The sequence below is a fragment of the Populus trichocarpa genome, chromosome 11 (assembly GCF_000002775.5).
Source record: "Populus trichocarpa isolate Nisqually-1 chromosome 11, P.trichocarpa_v4.1, whole genome shotgun sequence".
NCBI classification, from domain to species: domain Eukaryota; kingdom Viridiplantae; phylum Streptophyta; class Magnoliopsida; order Malpighiales; family Salicaceae; genus Populus; species Populus trichocarpa.
In genome coordinates this window covers 3,206,249-3,228,675 of record NC_037295.2, presented here as the reverse complement: position 1 = coordinate 3,228,675, position 22,427 = coordinate 3,206,249, and the positions used below count along the sequence as shown (strand labels likewise).

At 34.4% G+C, this 22,427-nt stretch overlaps 2 protein-coding genes across 13 annotated transcripts; one reads left to right on the top strand and one right to left on the bottom strand.

Annotated features, from left to right (window-relative positions):
* The first annotated feature begins 3,584 nt into the window (after nt 1–3,584).
* LOC7496996 (uncharacterized) lies at nt 3,585–10,943 on the top strand. 5 transcript variants are annotated; one of them, XR_002976812.2, is made up of 7 exons: nt 3,585–3,882; nt 5,450–6,785; nt 6,900–7,166; nt 7,621–7,776; nt 9,349–9,472; nt 10,461–10,580; nt 10,684–10,943. XR_002976812.2 is itself a non-coding variant. In XM_024581428.2 (6 exons), exons 1-5 carry the CDS (start codon nt 3,875–3,877, stop codon nt 9,466–9,468), a joined length of 1,887 nt encoding a protein of 628 aa, XP_024437196.2. In that variant the 5' UTR covers nt 3,585–3,874; the 3' UTR covers nt 9,469–9,472; nt 10,461–10,699. The 5 variants fall into 5 exon arrangements, 4 of the variants coding, with proteins under 4 accessions (XP_024437196.2, XP_052301102.1, XP_024437197.2 ...); XM_024581428.2 differs by having other exon boundaries at nt 10,461–10,699; XM_052445142.1 differs by lacking the exons at nt 10,461–10,580; nt 10,684–10,943 and adding an exon at nt 10,011–10,382.
* Nucleotides 10,944–12,369: 1,426 nt separating this feature from the next.
* On the bottom strand, nt 12,370–20,670 carry LOC7496997 (lysine-specific demethylase JMJ28). 8 transcript variants are annotated; one of them, XM_024581466.2, is made up of 15 exons: nt 19,393–20,669; nt 19,168–19,310; nt 18,754–18,859; nt 18,522–18,654; nt 18,346–18,409; nt 17,504–18,239; nt 16,160–16,489; nt 15,043–15,579; nt 14,898–14,970; nt 14,727–14,812; nt 14,213–14,332; nt 14,032–14,099; nt 13,237–13,358; nt 13,036–13,132; nt 12,370–12,881 (listed from the first exon to the last, which is right to left on the bottom strand). In XM_024581466.2, exons 1-13 carry the CDS (start codon nt 20,023–20,025, stop codon nt 13,334–13,336), a joined length of 3,054 nt encoding a protein of 1,017 aa, XP_024437234.1. In that variant the 5' UTR covers nt 20,026–20,669; the 3' UTR covers nt 12,370–12,881; nt 13,036–13,132; nt 13,237–13,333. The 8 variants fall into 8 exon arrangements, with proteins under 8 accessions (XP_024437234.1, XP_024437233.1, XP_024437237.1 ...); XM_024581469.2 differs by lacking the exon at nt 12,370–12,881 and adding an exon at nt 13,483–13,594 and having other exon boundaries at nt 12,890–13,132; nt 19,393–20,670; XM_024581470.2 differs by lacking the exon at nt 12,370–12,881 and adding an exon at nt 13,498–13,594 and having other exon boundaries at nt 12,890–13,132; nt 19,393–20,670.
* Nucleotides 20,671–22,427: the final 1,757 nt, after the last annotated feature.

Below are 22,427 nucleotides of genomic sequence, written 5' to 3'. Positions count from 1 at the left end.
ATAAAGCGTTAAACTTAACGTTCGCGCTAAATCTAAACAGACATGGATCTGGCAAGTTTCCAGACCCAACGTCCTTATGTTCATCCACATGCTAAACCGAAATTGACATGGAGCTAGCAAGTTTTAAGACCCAAAATCTTTGAGATTAGTCACATGCTGAGCTTAAAATGACTTGGGTTTGATAAGTTGTCAGACCTAACGTCCTTGAGATTAGCCACACGCTGAGCCCAAACTGGAGTGGGTTTAACAAGTTGTCAGACCTAACGTTCCCGGATTAAGCTACATGTTGAGCATAAATAGACGTGGGTATGACGATCTGTCAGACCCAATATTTTTGAGTTCAACTACATGCTGGGCCTAAACAAACGTGAGTCTGGTGATCTACCATACCTAATGTTCTTAGGTTCAGCTATGCGCTGACCCAAAACAAACATGGATCTGATAAGCTACAAAACCCATCACCCTTGGGCTTCGCATCATTCCAAGTCCATGTGGGTATAGACCTCATGTTAGGCAACAAGACTTTGGTTGTTCATTCTTAAGGCTTTTAAATTCCAAAAGTTGACTTGAAAATTCCAAAACTTATTTTGGATATTTATTTATTTTAATTGAGAGTATTTTCACCACAACATTCGAGTTGTGGAAAAATTTTTTACTTTCCAGAATAGGTGAACCCTGTCAGAGCACCTACAAGGTTTCTTTCCACAGGAATTTATCTAGACATACAAGCCTATAATGAACTCAAAACTCTAGATTTATTTATAAGAATAAATCTTTATTTTAAGCCATAGACGAACCATCAGTTATGAACCCATCAATACATTAAAACCATATTTAGATCATATAATATAGTTTACCTCAGATAATGTAGTGCTACTATATTTCTTATCCATATTTAGTCTGTTACTTTGAAATTTCATATAAAACCTATCTTTTATTTTAGAATTTCATACAAAACCAGTGTACCGGATTCCCTATAAACCTTAAATGGCAACTTCTTAATCCCAACCCCGCAGTGAAAATCTGAGTCAAAGAAATTTAAAGGAAATAAATGGCATTAAATCAGGTTTGTGATTAACTTGTATTGACGTCAAGGCATACCTGTCCATTATGTCATAGCCACTTAGCCAGTAGTAAGAATACTATTTATGGATGGTTACATTTTTGTGGTTCGCTGTGTAATGTCCAAACTTGGGCCATGGCTTCCATACGTGGTGTGGCTAGCTAGCCGAGGTCTAAGGCTATTCTTTGATAGAACAAGATAAGTTATGAAGTGTGGCGTGTGTGCATGTCTATGTATATATATATATATGTGTGTGTGTGTGTGTGTGTGTGTATCTATGTGTGTGTGTCTATATATATATATATATATATATATATGTATGTATTGGTGGCCCGTGGTGTCAATTTTTTCTTTTAACCAGAAAGAAAGGAAACCATCATGTTTCTAAAGAAGTAACAAAAATTCGAGAGTTAAATTTTGAGTAATTTGATTATATAATAAAAAACAAGATAACAATAAAAAATAAAATAAAAAAATATTTTTCTGGACAAAGTTTAGTTAGTATGTGAAATTTATGATCTAGATATAAAAGATAAATATAAATCAAGATATTTAATAGCACAACACAAATTATTTATCTGGTTGTGTTTAAAAAATTTATTTATTCAAATCAATTTGTAATAGAAATTAACATGCACATAAAATTTATTACATAAAATAAAAAGAAAAAAAATATCTTGTAAGGTTATACATATTAAAAATAGTATAAAAATAAATATTTTTAATTTATAAATTTTTTTTAATATATATATTACAAATGAATCATATTAACCTCATAAAAAATTAAAGATATTTAATATAATTAAAAAAAATAATCATTATTTAAAAAATGTTAAATAAGCCAAAAAAATGATGTAGAAAAAAAAAACTTAAAAAAACTTAAAAAAAGATATAAAAATGATATTAATTGAGAAGGAAGAAAAAAGACCAAACATGTGGGCGTCAAAGCCTAGACTTGCACGCCTGAGCTTAAAGGGACATATGACAAGTCTTCTGTCTCTTTTTTTATTTTCTAAAAAAAAAAATAGGCAAATGATATGTTACTGTTTGTACTCGGATTCTTGTCACTACTGTAGTGATCGGAAAATCGAGCCTACAAGTTTTTTTACCTAAAAACAAGTTTTTCAACCCATTTTAACTACAAAAAAACCCTACAAACACTCTTAGAACACCAGGAAACCAATCTATCAACTCATTAAACCCAAAAAACAGTTCAAACCACTAAATCAAACCAGAAAAAATATTGCATCATTGACCTAGATCTAGCTTTTTAGGTTACATTGAGACTTAAAACAACCACCATAAAACTCTCTTTGCCTAATGAAACCCGTTAACATTAATTTTAACCTGTTTGATGGTCAGAATACCAATTATTAATTTATTTTTTAGTGAGAAAGTCAATTGTTGTTCTTGGGTGGTTTATGATTTAAAAATTTCAAAATCTATTTTGAAACAGTGAATTATCCAACTTCAAATTTAATTTTTTAAACTACTCATTCAAATTTTACAATTATTTTATAATATAATTTAAATCAATAATATTAAAATATTATAGCAGGTTAATTTAATATTGGTCTTAAATTTATTATTTTGATACCACAATTAAAACTTTTTTCTACAGCACAAAAAATACATCATGAGTGTTTATTTTAGCCTTACAACCTGGTTTTCAAAGTGTTTTTCATTCAAAAAATTTATTAAATTAATATTTTTTAGGTGTTTATTAATGTGCTAATGTTAAAAATAAATAAAAATCTAAAACAATAACATTTTAATATATTTTTAATTAAAAAACACTTTTAAAAAATATTATATACCATAATACCAAACACTTTTTATCCATAAACATATTAATTGAATCCAAGTGGTGCTTTTAAGAGGGGAAAAAAAAAAACCCCATGAGTGCAATATTATATCATTTATCTACCTAATCTTCTCCTTGACTTATGTAATTCAAATCTTGATCACAAAATGAAACAACTTGCATATATTATTCATGAAATATATGTATTATTTGTAAATTCCATTATTTGGCGCATAATAATAAATTAGTAAATGGTTTTTTTATCATGTTAATAAAAAAATAGAAAGTTCTTGTAGATAAATTATTGTAAAAAATAAAATTTTAAGTTTATAAATAAAATTAGTAGCATAATTAGTAGCATTTGATTATTGTTTCAGAATAAAAAAATAAAGATAATAAAAATTATAAGATAAGTCTCTCTACACTTATTATTTTTAAAATATAAAAAATTACTTTAAAATTATTATAAATATAAAATTATTTTATATTTATATCTATATATATTCGATCAAACAGATTTCTATCTCTCGTATATCTATCTTTTCAGTCATCCAATACTAACCAAAAGCAAACAATTAGTAATTTTTTAGAATATTTCAGAAACAAACATTTGCGAAAATGATTCTTAAACCTGTGGACCCAAGATAACAGATAGCGTAAAGCCCACGAAGACCAGGTAGCACGGCCCATTCATAACCCCGTGGGTGCAAGTTTCCAAAATTACAGTCCCAGGCTCCCAGCTCCTCTCTTTTCTCCCTCTTTCTTGCGCCGTTGGCCACCCTCAACCCAACCTCTCCTCCGCCTCCGCCTCCGCCTCCAAAATCCCATAAAACGATGCGTTTTTCCAAGGTCAGCGAGTAATAAAAAAATGCACCGTTAAAAAGCCCCCCTAGGGAGAGAAATCCATGAGAAAATGCATGCATCAACGACAACAATCAACAGAGCAGCCATTTTCCACCGCCTGCGCACTTTAGCTTCATCAGTTAATCCTCTTGGTTCTGATCGCCATGTTCAGGTTCATGGAATCATCCTCCTCTCACTGAGTTAATTCGGTTTTATATTTTATTTGTTTTCTTAAATTTGAGCTATTAATTTTGGTTAATCACGCATTTAAATTCTGTAATCGAGTTCATAATTCCTTATCTAGGGCTAGAAATTATAGGAAAAATCATATTTTTAAAAAATGTCGTTTATAACTGTAATGCAAAAAATAATAATTAAAGGGTTAGGGTAGTAGCTCAGTGAGTGTATTTTACAGTATAGATAGGTTTTAGAAGCATAAGCTTTCAGCCAAGCATTCATAAGAAGCAGTTCTGCCGTTCTCTGTTTCGCTCTTCTCCTGCGGCCCTCACCTTTTATGCCTCTTTCCTTACACGATCAGACTAGTTGAGGAAAAGAAAAAGAAAGAAAAAGATTAAGATATTAGCATTGGGAAGTTTTCTTTGCTGATCCCTAGATGAATTATTAAAAGATTATATATAACCAGAACTGATTGGATTAAACCTTCCCAATCTAGGGTTAAAAACCATGTCACAAGTCCTCCACATTGCCCGTGAATGATGATCCATCACAATACCTAACCTTAATTCTGTTCCTGTTGCAGAAGTCTTCATGTTGAGGTAAAATTCAGTATGTAAAGAATCAGAACTCAAGCATCAATGCTGATGTATAGATTTCAATATATAATTTATTGTATTCAAGTAATTACGTGAAACCTGGATTAGATTTTTGCTGTCTGCTTAGTATACCAGAAAATCCCATCTGTTTTTTGCAATTTCTTTGATGAACCTGAAGTAGTGTCCTTACGAGACTCACCCTGAGAATCCATAGCCAAAAACATAGTAACAAGTAGCTTGTAGCTAGTAGCTCACATACACAAGTAGATGACCTTTGGGGCAGAGGTTATCTTCTTCATTGCCAAATCTAGCTCATAGTGACATTTCATCTTGGTCTTGTAGCATTTCAATTTTCAACGCATCTATTGTAATTTTTTGTAGATAAGACCAATCGCACGTGAAAGAGGAAGAGTCCATGGAGATTCTTTCTTCAAATATTGTGTGCTAGGATGTGTCTCAAACAAATTTAGTGATCAGTTTTAGACTGTTTTCAGTGCTTGATGGAGTTTAATTTAGACAATCGTCCACACGCATAGGAGTTAAATTTGGTCGGTCATCATGTACAATGGATGGACTTTAATTGTTGCTCAGCGTGGGTTTCTAGAGAAGAGATTGCATTGGATTTACAAATCCAAAGTCAAAGGTCTTGAATTCATATGCAATTTTGATGGTTAAAGTGTAAGAACTGAGACCCAATTGTGTTTCCCTTGTATTAAAGCCAAAAACAAAAGAAAGGTGTTGTCTTTTGAATTTAATCCTCGTTCTTGTTAAACCTTAGCTATGACTGTCTGCTTGATATATGACATTTTTTTTTGTGTTTCTTATTGTTATAAATACATGGAAAAGGTTTTTTTTTTTTTGAGCTTATAATGTTGTTCTACAGTATATGTATTTTTGGAGTTCATTTTTGAAATTCTAAACATTTTCTGAAATATTTGATGCGATCATGTAATTTTGGTATTGCAGGTTTTTGACAACTGGAAATATAAAAAAAGTTACGGTGTTGATTTTTGGTAAACAGAAAAGTAGTGATCAATTATTGGAAGTAAAAGAGCATGGGACAGTAGTTTCAGTTTGTTTGCATTTGCCGCAATTTAGAAATTACTCGCAGTATAGCTTTCCAAGTAGAGAGTATTCGTCATTTGCATTGTGCAATATTAAAGAGCAGTTTGGCCGTAGGTGTTTTACAAGGAATTATTCATTTACAAGTGATGCGGTGACACACAATGCCCAGCTTGCCTGGAAAAGGCTATTTAGGAAAGGTTCTGCTAGTGGCTGGAGTTTTCCTCGGATAAGTAGGATAGCTCAAGCAGTTAGCTTGGCTTTGACGCGGTCTCAGTTGGTGGTCCCAAGTGCTTTAGTGTTGACATGTGGGCAGGTGGCATGGGCACAAAGAACATTGGTGGAACCGGATTATTATCCTGGTTCTTTGTATATGCGTGCACAAGATGGGCATGCTTATGTGACGTCGTTAGTATCTGCTATTGTAGAAGCATTTGTGTTGTTAGTGAGAGCTATATATTTAGCAATTTTGTTCTCACCCAGCTTGTTGATGGCTCCATTTGCTGATTCTTGTGGGCCAGAGTTTAGGAAAATGTGGCTTCATGTTGTTCATCGGACACTGGAGAAAGCAGGTCCAGCATTTATAAAATGGGGTCAATGGGCAGCTACCCGACCGGATCTATTTCCTAGAGACTTATGCACCAAGCTTTCAGAGCTACATTCTAAAGCTCCTGAACATAGTTTTGCGTACACGAAGAAAACTATTGAAAGAGCATTTGGTCGCAAACTTTCTGAAATTTTTGAGGGTTTTGAAGAGGTTCCTGTAGCATCTGGAAGTATTGCTCAAGTGCATCGGGCCTCTTTGAAATGTCACTACCCTGGGAAAAAACAGACAAAGCCTACGGTGGTTGCTGTAAAGGTTAGACATCCTGGTGTTGGTGAATCAATTAGAAGAGACTTTATGATAATAAACTTGGTTGCAAAGATATCAACATTTCTTCCAGCTTTGAATTGGTTGAGACTTGACGAGAGTGTGCAACAGTTCGCTGTTTTCATGATGTCTCAAGTTGACCTTGCAAGGGAAGCTGCACATTTAAGCCGCTTTATATATAACTTCCGAAGGTGGAAGGATGTTTCTTTTCCGAAGCCTGTTTATCCACTTGTGCATCCTGCTGTTTTGGTGGAATCGTATGAGCAAGGAGAAAGTGTCTCGCATTATGTAGATGACCTTGAAGGGCATAATTGGATTAAAACTGCACTTGCGCACATCGGGACTCATGCACTTCTCAAAATGCTTCTGGTAAATTTTTGCACACTTTATTCGTGTGTGTTTGTGTTGTCTCTAAGTTCCCAATGATGAGTCGAGGATTGTTAAGTGCTTTTCAGTTAGAAAATGGGGTATTTCTTGTTTCAGGTGGACAACTTTATTCATGCAGACATGCATCCTGGAAATATCCTCGTCCGGGTTTCTCCGAACAGTTCTCGGAAACGGCTCTTTAAATCAAAGCCTCATGTTGTTTTCCTCGATGTAGGCATGACTGCTGAACTTTCTCAGGGTGATCGTGTGAATTTGATTGATTTTTTTAAAGCAATTGCCCGCCGGGATGGCCGCACTGCAGCAGAATGCACACTAAGATTGTCAAAGCGACAAAACTGCCCAAATCCAAAGGCCTTTATAGAGGTAGGATATTGGTTGCATAGATTTGTTTTCTCGTTTGACTGGTTATAATTGTGTTAAGAATGCGATGAGTACCTTCACTACGAGGATGATTGAATTTTATGTTAGTTGTAGGCTGTGGTGACAAATTGAAAAATGATATGTTATTTCTTTGGTTCTATTAATTGCTTTTCCATTTTTATTTGATTAGGTAGTAAAACACAGGTAGGCTTGAAAGTTATATCTCTCTAAGCGAAGAGTTATTGTGAATATAAGAGAATAACAGTCTATTAAGGTTATTGGATAGTTTGCAGTGATTTTAAATTTAACATGTTTAGTGAAGAGAAGTTTTTCTCAAGCAAGTAATTTATTGATGGCCTAATACTCTCACAACAGAGTCATGAGCATTTTGATATCCTTCCCACCCTTCTTCTTTTGGAGTATCTTGACTTGCGATACCATCTTCCTTTTCTTACAGGAGGTGGAAGAGGCATTCACATTCTGGGGTACCGCTCAGGGTGATCTAGTCCATCCTGCAGAGTGCATGCAGCAATTACTTGAGAAAGTCAGGCGTCACAGAGTTAATATTGATGGCAATGTTTGCACTGTCATGGTCACAACTTTGGTTCTTGAGGTAATTTAGTTCTTTACTATTGCCATAATGTTTCATTAGAAGTACACTAGCAAAGTTTCTTTGATGTTTTTAGCAACAGGGTAGAGAAAGAACTGGTAGGCAAAGCAATAAAGTGCTTTTTATGAAGAAAGGCAAAAGATGATGTTAATTATCTAAGAACTGAATATATCTAAGACCAGTTAAAAAAATGATCTAAGACTTATGTGAGAAATCTTTGCTTGGTTGAGATCAGGGTCAGATTTGTGAAACTTGGGAATTGTGGACTACAATGTTTGAAAATTGGGTTCAAGCATGAATCACTCTCCATGACTATAAACATTTTTTCATGTTTGCTTGTATTGCATGTGTCAAAGTGATTATGATTTGGATAAGTCAGCAAATTGGAATCAATTGATATTCAGTGGAATAAGTCATCAAATTTATCAATGGTTTCTTAAATTATGAATAATTTAACAAATTCTCATTGCAAGTCTGCAAGTCCTTAATAGCTGTGATCTTGAAAAGTTAGGTCCAGGACTAAATACTGAACTATAAATTCACTTACATGGACTACATTATTTGTTCACTTTTCTAATTATAAAAAAAGAATTTGAATCTATTAATCAAAAAATCAAATTTTAATCAAAATAGCAAATATATATTATTGACATGGACAAACTGAAAAGGAATTGGTTAGGTAGATTCAAGAGTTATGATTTTCCTTGAAAATGCAAGAAAAAGACACTAATTTCAAAACTTCAAGCTTACAAGACACTGGTATTTTATATTTCTATCAAGTCAATAGTCTTACATTAGAATCAACTCAGAATTTTATCAACTACCCACGTATTAAATATAGAGGATGATTCTTATTAGTCATATTAAGTTGTATACTTGGGATACTTGATCGTCACATTAGAAAATTTGCATGTTTGTGTATAGAAGTCATGGGCCACTTCCTAATTATGACTACTATATCTAAATGGTCACACAAGTATGAAAGGTCTAACACTAATGCTAGAAATTAAAAAGGATTACAAAATTCAATTTTTTGTTTTGATGTTGTTAGCAACAGGGTAGGGAAAATAACTGGTAGGCAAAGGATAAAGTGCTTTTTATGCATACAGCAGGTGTAGAGTATAAAGAAATACTGAATATACATGTTGATTATTTCGGAACTGAATATATCTAAGACTTTTGTTTTAAAAAAAGATCTAAGAATGGGGCAATAAACTTCCCCTTCCTCTTTTTGGTTATAATGTATGGACTTGAATTGGGTATTCAAAACTTGGAATTATGGAATACTAGTAATTCTACTGCAAAACTTTTGATGTTTCTTCTTCACTCTTCTACCTTTCGATTTCCTGCTTTCCTTAACCATATAAGATTGTAGTTTTTGTTTATTGATTTCTGCAAAATGAAAGTAAATTTGGTGTTGGCCAAAGGAGCCCCAGAGGCAGCCAAATAGTGATGTGTAATGTAATATCATGCTTACTGGCTATAAGGGGGGACCTCTGCAATTTATTAGTGATTGTTATCATTAACAGGGGTGTAATTTAATATCTTACTTTTGGTGTTTTTCAATTTCTTTAGGGATGGCAGCGTAAGCTAGATCCAGAATACAATGTGATGCAGACATTACAAACACTGCTTCTTCAAGCTGACTGGGCTAAGTCTCTTTCCTATACAATTGATGGGTTGATGGCCCCATAAGCAGGTTTTTCTTTTCTTTTTTTGCGATGCTGTTTCTAAAATAACAAATTTGACAGTCCAAGGACTCGGAAATTATTACAGTTTTAAGAAATAACAAGAGTAGGCCATTTGTTTTCCCTAGAAATCTCCAGCATTTCCGTTTTTTTCCATGAAATTTTGTCCTTTTGTATTTATTGTGCTGAATTTAACATATCATTTCCCCCAGCACACAAAATGATGATGAGGACGGGGCAAGAAAGGAATGTAATAAAGACTTGACATTCTATTCTTTACTTTAGTTTTTCATTTCATTGTAAATTTAGCCTTTTTTCCCTTCCCTCTTGAGGAACTAAAACAAAAAAGAAGTAAATCATTTTCAATTCAATTATTTCTTTCGTTTGTATGCAATGGACGTACTACTTGAGCTGGTTTTTAAACTTGTAGCCAACATGACATTTTGATGGTGAATGTTGGCATGACAGGAGACAAGTTATACATAGCAAGAAGTTAATTTGAATTTCCAGATGACTAAACATAAACTACAGCAAGTACTTTTGTAACAGGTGTGCAATATGTAATGGTAGAAAGAAACAAAACATAGATTGTGGACTTTGCGAGCTGAAAGCTTAGAACATCAATTTTTATTTTTAAGCTGCATATTCACTGATTGGTGGGAAGCTTGAAAGAGCTCAGTTGATTAGCATGTTAGCTATCATTTCTGTTTCTCAGAGAACCTACCCTCTCTTGATCTTGGCTAAATGGCAATTTATGGGATTTGTAGATTTTCCGGTGGCACCGAACTGGTTGATTTCCATATTGTAATTCATTGTTGCCTGCTCATTCAATCATATTGATATTATAAACAGTGATTGCCTGAGCATTCAGTTAGTAGCACAAATTGAAGTATATAATCATCTAATCATATTGTCAGGTTACCTTCTCGTTTCCATCTGCCTGATTCGCAGTGTTTGCGTCATGGTTCATATGACTTTTATTGAATTTTCCAACCCCAGGATACGAGTGAATGTGTAAACTAGTGATGGATGAAATTCGGATTTATTCAGATGGCCACCAACAGATTCACTAGTAGTTTCACTTTGAGCAGCTTTAATGTTTAAATACTGCAATGCAATGTGAGCACCTTTTTCGTTTTCAATCTCTCTGCTTCTTATCCTTCTCTCTTTTCTTTCAATGATTTCATGCCACTGTAGCTAATCTTGTTATTTAATGGCTCAGCTGGATTGTTTTAAAAGGTTCGCCGGAGTTTCAAGATGCCCCAATGTACCCCTTGTGGTCTGTGTCTGAAGGGACTACTAACTTCCCTGTCTGGAGGAAAGTTTAATATATAGGTGATGACTTTCCTATTTAGGTGATGATAGTGTCTTGAAAGAGTAAGAAAAATCTAGGACATGGAGGACACGTGTCATTAATTTAATAAAAAGAATATGTGAAAAGCCAATGACAACAACTTAAAAATAAAAATTAATCGTAAAAACATAAACCCTTACTAATACTATGGAAATATATATTTTAAATATTTTTAAAATGTCTTAATTATTTTATTTGATAATAAAAAAATTAATTGAGAATATGATAATCTCATAAAAATATAAAGGTACGAGGTAAATTTTGAAATTTAATTACCAATGAATCAAGGTGGAAAGATGAACTGAAATTTTTTTTTTTTAATAAAAAACAAAAATAGCTCGAGTTAGTATGCTAAATTCTTGGCCTGGTCGTAAATTAAATATGGAAAGAGAAATTGAAAAAATCAATAAAAAAATATAAAAAATATACTAAAGTCAACCTGGGTTAACTCGATCAATTCATGATCCAGGTTATGAGACTGTAATAATTTCATAGAAAAAAAAGCAAAAAAAATCATGAAATTAAGACCCAATAACCTAATATTGAACGGTAAAATTGAAAAAAAAATCAATTTAAAAAAAACCCAAAACAAAACCAAAGTCAAATCGGGTTTTTGAAACTTGTGACCTAGGTTATGAGACCAGATTACTCTATAAAAGGCAACCATAAAAAAATAACGAAGCAAGATTTTCAATAATCAAAATATTGAGGGATGAGATAAAAAAATCAATCAAGAAAAGGATTACAAAATAAAACAAATAGCAATCATAAAAATAATGATAAAATCTGATATACAAATTAAAAATCTGATATACAAATTAAATGAAATAAAATAACGAGATAAAATTGAAAAAAATCATGAAAAATGATAAAAAAATAGCAATAAAAAAATAAAAACAAAATTAGATATAAAAATAAAATGAAATCAAATGATGAGGGAGAAAATTGAAAAACAAAATTAACTACAAAAAGCATTAAAAGCAAAACAAATAGTAATCAAAATAATTAAAATCAAAATTGACACATATAAATTGACATGATATATTTGATTTTTGAAAGGATTGACATAAAACCCGAGGCCAAGAGAGAGAAGAGAAGGGAGAGAAGAAAAATAATCCATAGAGCCACACTGGCAATCATCCCTCCAATATGTACCCACCGCCTCCCTCCGTATGTGACCTACCGCCTAAAGATCTTAGTGCGCTATCTGTAATGCCATCGAGAAAGATAGCACTTGAAGGCTAGAGGAAAATACTATTATTATTATTATTAAATATTTTATATTTATTAAAATATCAAATTATCCTGAACTGTACTTAATTATAACAAAAACAATCAAGAGAAAAAAATATAAAAAAACCCTTGGAAACAAGCTTATTTTTTTTTTTACTTTTAAAAATAATTCAATTATTTTACCTTGCTTAAAAAAGTGAAGATAAAAAAAACCTCTAAACATAAGTTTTATAATCTTTAGTTTTTAAAAATAAATTAGTTATTTTATGAAAAAACTATTTTGACCCAAATCTACCCGAATCTATTTTATACTAATAAATAAACCTTTATGAAAAGAATGTTATACTCCCATGTACTGAGTTTTGATGGGAGGGGCAAATACCCATTTCATTATTCCAATTCACAATGTGTCTAATTCAAATTCACAATGTGTCTTAAGTGGGCTAAGTTTTAATTTTAATTTAGCATGTGAGAGTATTTTGAAGATTTCATGCATTTCGCTGGTTCCCTTGCCACAGCGGGTTTGCTATTCTGCTTCACATCTCTTTTTTGAACTGAACTCTCTTTAGGAAAACTGGACTCTTCTCTTTGAAGGGGGGATATGCTTATGAGGATGGAGTATGCCACCACTTTCTGTTCTTGGACGTAGTGGGTCTCTTAGATTCGTGATTGAATCTCAAACAATCCGTTGCTGAAACCCCAAACCATTCTTTATAGAGGCGAGGAACATCAAGGATAAGAGGCCTTTCAAAACTAAGCATTGTTACTCCAATCAACGACAATTTTTGCAAGAATATCAAAAGCTTTTTTCATGCAATTTGTCTAGCATCAGACTGCAGCATGAAGAAACTATCACAAGGTTGTATATATATAAGAAAAGAACTAAAGAATCAATCATTATTACAACCAAACTGATTAGTCATTATATACAGTCGAACAGATCGATCAAATATACGTGCTGTTGCAGCAAGGGGAGAAAATGCTAACCTTAATGAACCCATGTACAAGTTGTTGCAGTAAATGAGGAAACCAATGCAAATTTTTGATAACAAAAAGTTGGTGTTTTTCACCATGAATGAGAGATCTGCGAAAATTAGCCTTTTAATCATTGAGGAGACGGAGATCTATCAAAATTTCTGCATGCAAAAAAAAAAAAAAAAAAAAAGCAGTCGCAGCAGAGACCAATACCCTGCACGATTCATTTTGTAACAGCAGCAGAAGCTCAATGCCTCCACGTCAGGTTCTTCCCTTCTATGAATTATCTTTCCGTTTTCAGTCCTTGCAGTTAGCCATTGAGGTCCATGCTGGTCCTAAATTAAGAAGCACATATAAATTGCCTGGACAGAAGAATCTTGCTGACACATGCTTAATAAAGTTCTTAATATCCATTTGAAGCATCACATATAGTTCAGTATGTGTTAGTATCATGCTTACAAACATGAGGAAAACCTGATTGGCACTCCTGTCGTTAAAAAAGTATCTAGAGGATAAAGCCTCATTCAATTTCTGGGGAGACTTGGGTGTAAGATGCGCATCAGCAGTTCATCTGAAAGCACAAGCAAAGGGATGGATAATAATTGCCTAAGACAAAACTAGGAACATGGACAACCCTTTTTTTTTTTATTGAGAATGGATCGTCAAATTTATTTGATTCCGTGATTCTTGTCCATCACAAGGATTTTGATATAATCTCCCTCTAAAAGTGTTCCACAAATTAGCAACCATCAAAGATATTCATACAAACAGGATCTAGTTCATTCTCCTGAACATATACAAGCCATGCTTCCCAATCCAGGTGATGTGTTTTTAAAATACACACTGGCACTGCATCTGATTTTCACTATTAAAACTTGATGAATTTCATGCACAATGTAACACACAATCATGAAACAACGTGGATATCTTAAATAATTTGATGACCAACATACTGAGAAAGATTGAAGAAAAAGAACAGAACTCATGCATTTCAATGTGAGCGCTTACTCTGCCCTTGTAAGCTCATGAATTTTTCTGACTGCTCTACTGATACTGTGCAATGCCATTTTCTTCACCTGGTTTTTGCAAAAAAAAAAAAAAAAAAAAAAAAAAAACAGAAAAAAAGTAAAGAATTCATCACACGGGCAAGGATGGAGAGGAAATGTGTACACCTTCATGTATAATTTACCTCTAAACTGTCAACTTTGGCCTTATGGTTCTCTGGAAGTTGTCGTAATTCATCCATCAACTGAATGCATTCAGTAACATTTTCTGGCGAGAGGAAGTCCAGAACCACGCTGACGCATGACTGCAATTCGCATGACAAGTCAAATGAACAAAAATAGTAATCAATATTGCAAAGAAATCAATGCAGATCTTGAAACCAGAACCAGAAAATTTGACAATAAATCAATTTGAACATGACAAAATCAAGTGTGTTACAAACTCTCTATCTTCCTATCTCCTTCAGATTCCAAGTAACGATGCAAGCTTAAAAAATGTTGGAGAACTGGTAAGATTTTTTATGAGAGAAAACATCAGGAAATTTTGACAAATATACTTAAAACCGTGGTAAAAGAGCTTTAGATAGAGCAGATTTTTTGAAAAATAGCCAACAATGGAGTATAAAAGGATTCTAAGAAAATCAGGGCAATGACAACAAGATTTCTAAAAAACTAATTCAATATTATTGCACTTGTTACCTTAAGATTTCTAATTTGGTATGGGCATCCAGCAGGAACAATCACTGCTTCTCCAACATGTTGATCAAAACTCCAGGGTTCAATTTCTGGAAGCATCAGGCAAGGTGGAAATTTAAACAAAACTTCAAATTTGTCATCGTAAGAAAAGGGGCAAATAGAAGTTTTACTTACTGAACTCCTCCTTCAGTCTCATTTTATGATATGCATCAAGAAAGAAATTCTGATCAAGTATTGGATGAACCATCTGCAAGAGAGAGACTAATAAATAATCCACTCTGACCTGCTAATAGAGGCTGACATCTTATTCAGAACTTACATGCTTTTGGAAGCCGTATGTGTGAGTGAACTCATTAGAGTGCCTTCTAAGGTATTCTACAAGCTTGGGAACATCCTGTTTACGAAAGACATCCCATTGGGCACCACAAGACTCGGAAATGAAATGATTGGAAGTCTCCGAGTGATTCCCATGAAACTTAAGATTATCTGATGACCTTGAACTTTTAACAGGTCCAAAGAAAAATTTTGAGACTTCAGTATCAGTATCAGTGTGAGAATCAGAATCAGAATCAGAATCAGAACCAGAATCCCCATCATGGAACACGTCTCTATCTTTCAGATTTGAAGCATGAGTTTCATGTCTTGCAGCAGAGAACCAGGATACTCTAGCAACTTTCTTGTTTACTTGCATATCTTCTCTGAACATATCATGCAATTCCACTTCAATGTTTTCCTCATCTAAAGGTGCTTCTCCGCTCTGTTTATTCTGGTCCTTGTGCTTTGTCATTAACTTTCTTATGTAATTAAGCTGTTTTGTAGATACAGGGACATCAGTAGCATGTGCCAAAATATTAACCTGAAATTAGAAAGACAAATGAATGATTCGTGCTTTTTGTAAACTCTTCACAGAATAACAAGTTTGCAGAAACCATTACAAAATATGCTAAAATTGTGGGACAAGTAAGCAGGAAGCTGTGACAAATAAAGATTCAAGAGGTGCTATATAAGAAAAAAGGAATGCAAGTCACTGCATACAGAAATTACAGAATAAGACTAATTACAATAATCTTGGTCTTTGCTTGGCTCACCCACCTAGATGACGAGACCAATAATTGATATTACTTCGAAACTATATATAAGCACACATTTTGATTTGTTTTTGAAAAAAAGTTATAAAATAGGTAGCAATCCATGCTAACATATTACTTGGACATTGTCACATGCACATATTGCTCAGAGCATAAGGAAGAAATCAAGGAGATGGTTCGTTACATATTTGGAAGCATAACAATTTCTGATCCTTGCTTCTCAGAATGCTGCATGCTTTCTAAAATGCTTTAGAAAGCAATTGTGTACGAAGCATGCATCTTGCGTGTGTGGTGCCAATCAAGAAAAAGAATAGGAAAAAGAAAATCACAAAGTAGAGCCACACTTACCACATCATATGAATTATAACGCAGTTTTGTCACAGAATCAGCCTGTGAAAGATTCTCACCACTTCCATATGAGATATAAAGACAAGGACCCAGATCAGACTTTGAGGTTTCCTGCCCCAAATCTGCAGCAATGTTTAGAACACCTGAAATGGGGTCCATGTATTCTGGAAGTGGTAGAGCCTGAAGGACGTGACTATAATGAACTGGAAAATGTTCTTGGAATAAATAAGAAGAAAGCAAACCCTTCAATTTCAGCTTCTCATGCCATATGTTGGCATTCGTCAGGCCCTTAAAAGACCCCATAAACATCTGTCTTATACCAATTTCTACCTGCCACACCAAAGAAAAATTGTTGGGAATTAGAGTTTTGGTCTCAAATTCTTGACCAGAAAAAAAAGGAGCAAAAAGCAGCAGGAAATCAGAATTGCAAAATGTTCATTATCATGAAAAAGGGAAAAAAAGATTTCAAAGAAAAGGTGTTAAATGGAAAACACTAAACAGTTCGCAGGAGCATAGAATATAAAGCAGTGCTAAGCTTATATTCCAAATCAGTCTAATTTCTTTTCATGAAGTAAATATAGTGTATATGAACATTTTCCCTAAAGACAGCCATTAGCACAAGTTTTTCCATCACAATCAAATTAAGAAGAAGAACCTGGCATTTTGCAACTTGAATAAGAAAATGTCCTGAAGTCGGATAAAGCAGAAAAGAGAAGTGAAATGCCCCAAAAGTTTGGAAGCTAGATTATGCTGATTTAACAGTTAGCAGCCAAACTAACGAGAAAAAATAAGATATTTTGAAAAATATTCTAGATTCTCTAGCATCCTCTAGGAATCTTTCAAGGCTAGTAGCTACATTTATTTACGTCCTCCAGAGCGTCAAATTCTTTGAAAATCAGAGAAATTGGAAAGGAACCTTCCAGCCACAAACAATTAATTATTGTTTTCAAGGAATTTTGTACCGGCATATTTCTATTCCTCTTACAATTTAAAGCTTTACAACTCACAAATATATCGCACAGAGATTTGTTTTTATATTTGCATGTACAGAAACATTAAACACTCCAAATTCATAATGTAACCAATTTTCAACGCTCAATTCCCACCCCAGTAAAACCAACAGGTAACAACTCAGTAATGTACAAGAGATTAATTCGTCTTCTAATAACTCGTATGTTCACCAGAAATTGAAGAGAAAGCCTTGATATTATTTTGAACTATGCTGGTTTCTTGGTACAAAATACTGACACCATCTGATATTTGACATTTAAAAAAGAAACACACTAGGCACGTGCACGGCCACACAGCATATTAACACAGCACATGGCTGAGAAAAACACTAACCTCAAACCAGTCCGAGCAATCTGTAGCTTGCCCATTTTGAGATCTGGCAGCATTATTCTTAAGATAATTGCAGAACATGACTATTGGATCCCAACTCAAATCAGATGTACTCTGAAGCACATTACGAACTATCACAGGCTGACCTCTGCCCCAGTGCTTCTGAAAGTGTTCTAGGTTATCACTGCGAACATCAATGATGGTTGGATAATATAAAAGGTTATCACCAGAATCTTCTCTTGCAGCTGCTTCTTGCAGCTGTTCAATCCCGTTAGATTCACAATCCATCCCAACACATAATGAGCAACATGATCGAACATCCAAGGTTTCTGGTAACTCATAGCAGCCAACTAATTCTTCTGCATTTACTTCCAGATCTTTTGTCCAACATAAGGGGAAAATGCAACTCAAATCAAGTAGGCTACCACCACAACCTCCAAACTTTCTAGAGGGACAAGGTATACCACCATTACGATCCACAGCACTCCGACAAGGTGAGAATGTCGAACCAAGATATTTGCTGCCGTAACTCTGCTTTGTGGCACAAAGTGATTTCATTTCCGAAAGTTGTTTGCCAGGTATACAAGCTTTCCTTCCATTTGGACATTTGCATAAAAGAGTTTTAACACCTCCATGTACGCCCCCATGAAAAATATCCCGACAACAACTTAAGCAAAGGTTATAGGAACACTCAGGACAGCTCCTATGGAAATCCACTATGGAAGTCTTGCAGTTATTGCTGCTCCAAAAGTCATACCATGCACCAGAGAGCAGATAACAAATTGAAATCAGATATGTTAAATATTAGCAGATCATCATAACTTTTTCAGAGGCAGATTATATACCAGCAACATTGCTTATTGCAGCTGACTTCAGCCTGCTGGATTTGAACTTCAGAAGGCTTCTGGCCTATCACAGACCGAAGGACATTATAAAAAGACCTTCTATGGACATTCTACAATAAGCTATGAAAAGTGGAAATCAATTGCAGAATATCAAGAAGTAGAACTATGATCACTACCTTTTATTTTCGCCTCTATTTCTAGCTCAATGCTCTGATCTTGATTTATTTGTTTCAGTATGGGAAGAAGCATGCAAATCAAATAATGAAAATGTAAAACGTTGTCTACTTCACTTTTCTCCTTGGACAAGTCCTGAAACATAATAGTTTTTGCATATATTTAGACATCATGATTCAGCAAGAAATATGAAAGCACTACGTCTAGCTCGCTTAGAAAAATTAGAAGTCAGACCTTACATGCAATGTCCCTACATTGAATCGCTGAGCAGACCTTACAGCTGCAAGTTCCACGACACATAGGACATTCCCTCCTAACTTCTTCTTGTGTTTCCAAATACCTAAATTCATTTCAAAATCAAGAATCACAAGTCAAATTTTACTCCTAAAGACAGAGCTACTCCTAAAGACAGAGCATTAGGCTGAAATCACAAAATCACTGTTTTCAGCACTAGCTGGAGCTATATATAGAAAACAGTTGGCCTAAAGGATACAATAATTATTAAACAGTCCACATTATTATAACCAATGCTTGTTCCATACAAAAAATGACAACTTTTTGCACATAAGCTTCAACAGGGTAGGATATCTGGCACCGAACAAAGAATATAAGTCAAATTAAACAAATTAACATGCAGAAACAACATACTGCTCTTTGATGCAATCCAAACAATAATACTCTTTCCGACAACTCGAACACCTAATCAATGTCCTCGTACTACTCCTACACCAGTGGCACTTCTTCCTCTTCCCCTTCCTCAATCTCACTCCATCCCTCTTATACGGCAAAACCTACAAAAACCAATCAATCAAAAATTGAAATACAAAAACTTTCAAAACACAACTCAAATACCAAACAAACAACAAAACCAACCTGCAATTTCCCAATTGGCATTGGCTCAACATTTTTAGACCTAAAACATCTTCTAGCAGTACTAGCCCCGTTAAAAACATCTCCTCCAATCTTAATATCACAATGTGAACTAGAACAACCCACATTGCCATTCCCAAAACTCTTAGCAGGTGATATTGCCATGAACCCATTTGGCAAATTTCTCATTAACTCTTCTCCTTCTCCTTCTTCACTCTCACTGCAGTCATTCACATTATCATTATCATCACCATTATCAACACTTACTTTCTCTGAAAAACTTTTCCTTTTCTTACTCTTCCTCTTCTCCATTTCTTTCTGTAAAACCATCCTAATCAAATCCAACTGTAAATCCCCTCTCTTCAATTTCTTTCCTTTCTTCTTAAATTTCCCTAATTTCCCCTCTTTTGAAGAAACCCTAATTAGGGTTTCAGCATTAGAACTTGATGTTGCTGATTTCTTGCTCTTCTTTCTCTGCAATTTCAAATTCTCTGGAACTTTCCTTCTATACTGCCTATGGCGGCCTTGAAGGTGGTGAATTTCACAGAGCTTCTTATCCTCCATCACCCGCCGGTTGCACCGCCATTGCCGGCCGTCTGTTCTCTTGCAACGGAGGTGGTCCGGTAGTGCCTCCATTAAAAAAGAAAAGTTTGGAAATTTTCCCGGAAAGTCCTGATGTTTCTCGGGAAAGTGACAGAAAGTTGGGATTTTTATTAGAGAGAGCGAAGGGAGTAAGACTGAAAAGGGTTTTTTAAGAGAGGATTTATTGTGAAGTGTGAGAGTGGCAAGTAGGTTAATTGTGAAGAAAAGCGGAGGAGAGTTTGGGGATAAAAAAAAAGGGGAAATCTTGAATTATGGTCACGAGAAAGAGAGAGCTTGACAAGTAATGGACTCTCATAGACAGGTGTTTATATTTTGAACTGATTGTATTGTATTTATGAAAAAAAAAAGGAATCTTTTCAGGATTTTGCTCTGCTTTTTTCCCCTCTTTTTACACTTTGACATAGATATCTCTGCAGTGACTTTCTGTTTCTGTACTTGGGTTTCTGTTTCTCGATTTCTGCTTTTATAGTAGTATTTGACTTTATATTTGCATGGATTTTTGGTTCACGGGATGTGATTTTAGTCTATGTTGGTGCTGTCTGTTTTTCTAGATTTTATGTTTGATGTAAGAATTGAGACTCGTTAATGTTTCAGAACTTGACAATTTCAGGATTCAGGTTCTTTTTGTTGTCCATTGTGCAATGATACATATAATAAGTTGGATTTTGTGGTTTGATCTTAGATTATGCTGCCCCTTTTAGATTTTGTAGAAAATTTGTGTTTCAGAATTTCAGAATTTGGTTAATTGGAGTCAAGATTTTTGATTTTTTGGGTTATTTGGTAATCAGATAGCAGCAGTACAGCTTTTATATATGGTGGCTGCAGGGCTTTTTCCATGAGGAATTTAGCTGCATTTTTCAAATATATAGCAGTCGTGATAAATAAACGAGACTAAGACAGACTATTCTTCTCAGTGCAATTTCCTGTTTTTGCTTGCACACCAAGTTTTTTTTTTTATAATTTTGTAACCCTATTTATTTTTCTACGTGGTCTCGTCTTGGCTAAATATAGAGCTATAAAAGTGGGCTACGGATCTGCATATTTTTCTCTTGTTTTCTGCATTAATTTCACAGCTTATTTAGACCAAGTTATTCTTCAGTCTAAAGGTTGGTTGAAAGCCAACTCGAGTATGAAAAACTATTGAGCATGCATGATTTGGTGTCAGGCTGTCAGTTCTGATATTGATGATGCTTATTAACCCTTTCATCTACTCATCCCACAAAATGCATCGTCTAAAACAAGTTCTAACAGCAAGCTTCAGATGGATGGATGTTTTCTGCATAATTTAGTTCAATTTATAGTGTCCTGGGCTAGGAAGAGTGTCGTAGGTATTTATATTATATAAAATAAATATGTCTTCGAGATAGTTTTAAAATGAATTTTTAAACATCACAGCAAGAAATAAAGAGAGACGTGTTTTTTCGTCTTGAATATCTTTATTTTTTTTATTTCGAAGCAGTAATTAAATGTTATTTTAGATTCTATCATGCTTAGAACTTACACGGGACCTAAAAATGGGTGAATGAAATGAAAAGATGTGGTGGGATAAAGGAAGAGGTGCATTTGCTATGCCATGCTTGAAGCTTGTCCACGCATCGAAAAACTGAACTAAAAATATGTAGAGATTTGACTTGTCTGGTACTCTTGGGCCCTCGTATCTCTGATTTCAATGCTTCAAGATGCCTTTCAAGTTTCTAACAATACATGGGACAGTACAAGGATAGGGCACATGGTGGTTCTTTTGTGAGCCTCAAAAACTGTTGCAATCTTCTTGAAACTTTTTAAATGGGAATGGACAGAGAAAAAAAAAAGAAAAAGTTTCTCTAATTTATGTTAATTCTGATGAGCAGTAGGGCAGCTGACAGAGCAAAAAAGGTTAATCTAATTTGTGTTTATTCTGATGATCAGTGCGCCAGCACTGCATGATCAGCCTGGAAAACAAGCCTGCGACTGGTTTTGTGGCTCACTGGACCTGGGTTTGGGTTTTGGGTTCGGTGCAAGAATCCTGGGAGTTGAACTGGATTCATTCAAAGAAAAGAAGTGTTCAGAAAAAAGAGAGACTACAAACTAGTTGTCTAACTATGAACTGACTCTCAATGTAGTCCCCAACTATTAATTTTATCAATTAGGTCAGCAAAGTTATCATACATTTCTCAATTGGGTCCCCCATTTAAAATCCTCCCACTTTTTCTTAAACAAAGGCCAAACTTTCCTCAATCCACACCTACACTTTGTGTCATATATGCAACTTACACATTTAACCATTAATAGACATTGAGAAAATTGATAGTTTGGGGACCTAGATGAGAATCAATAGATAGTTGGGGGACAAACATGAGGTTTGCACAAAAGAAATATAAGAATAGCTGTGCATTTTATGGTGAAGGAGGCTCTGGATCATTGTCATTGGTGTAAATATACTTCACTTCACTCTC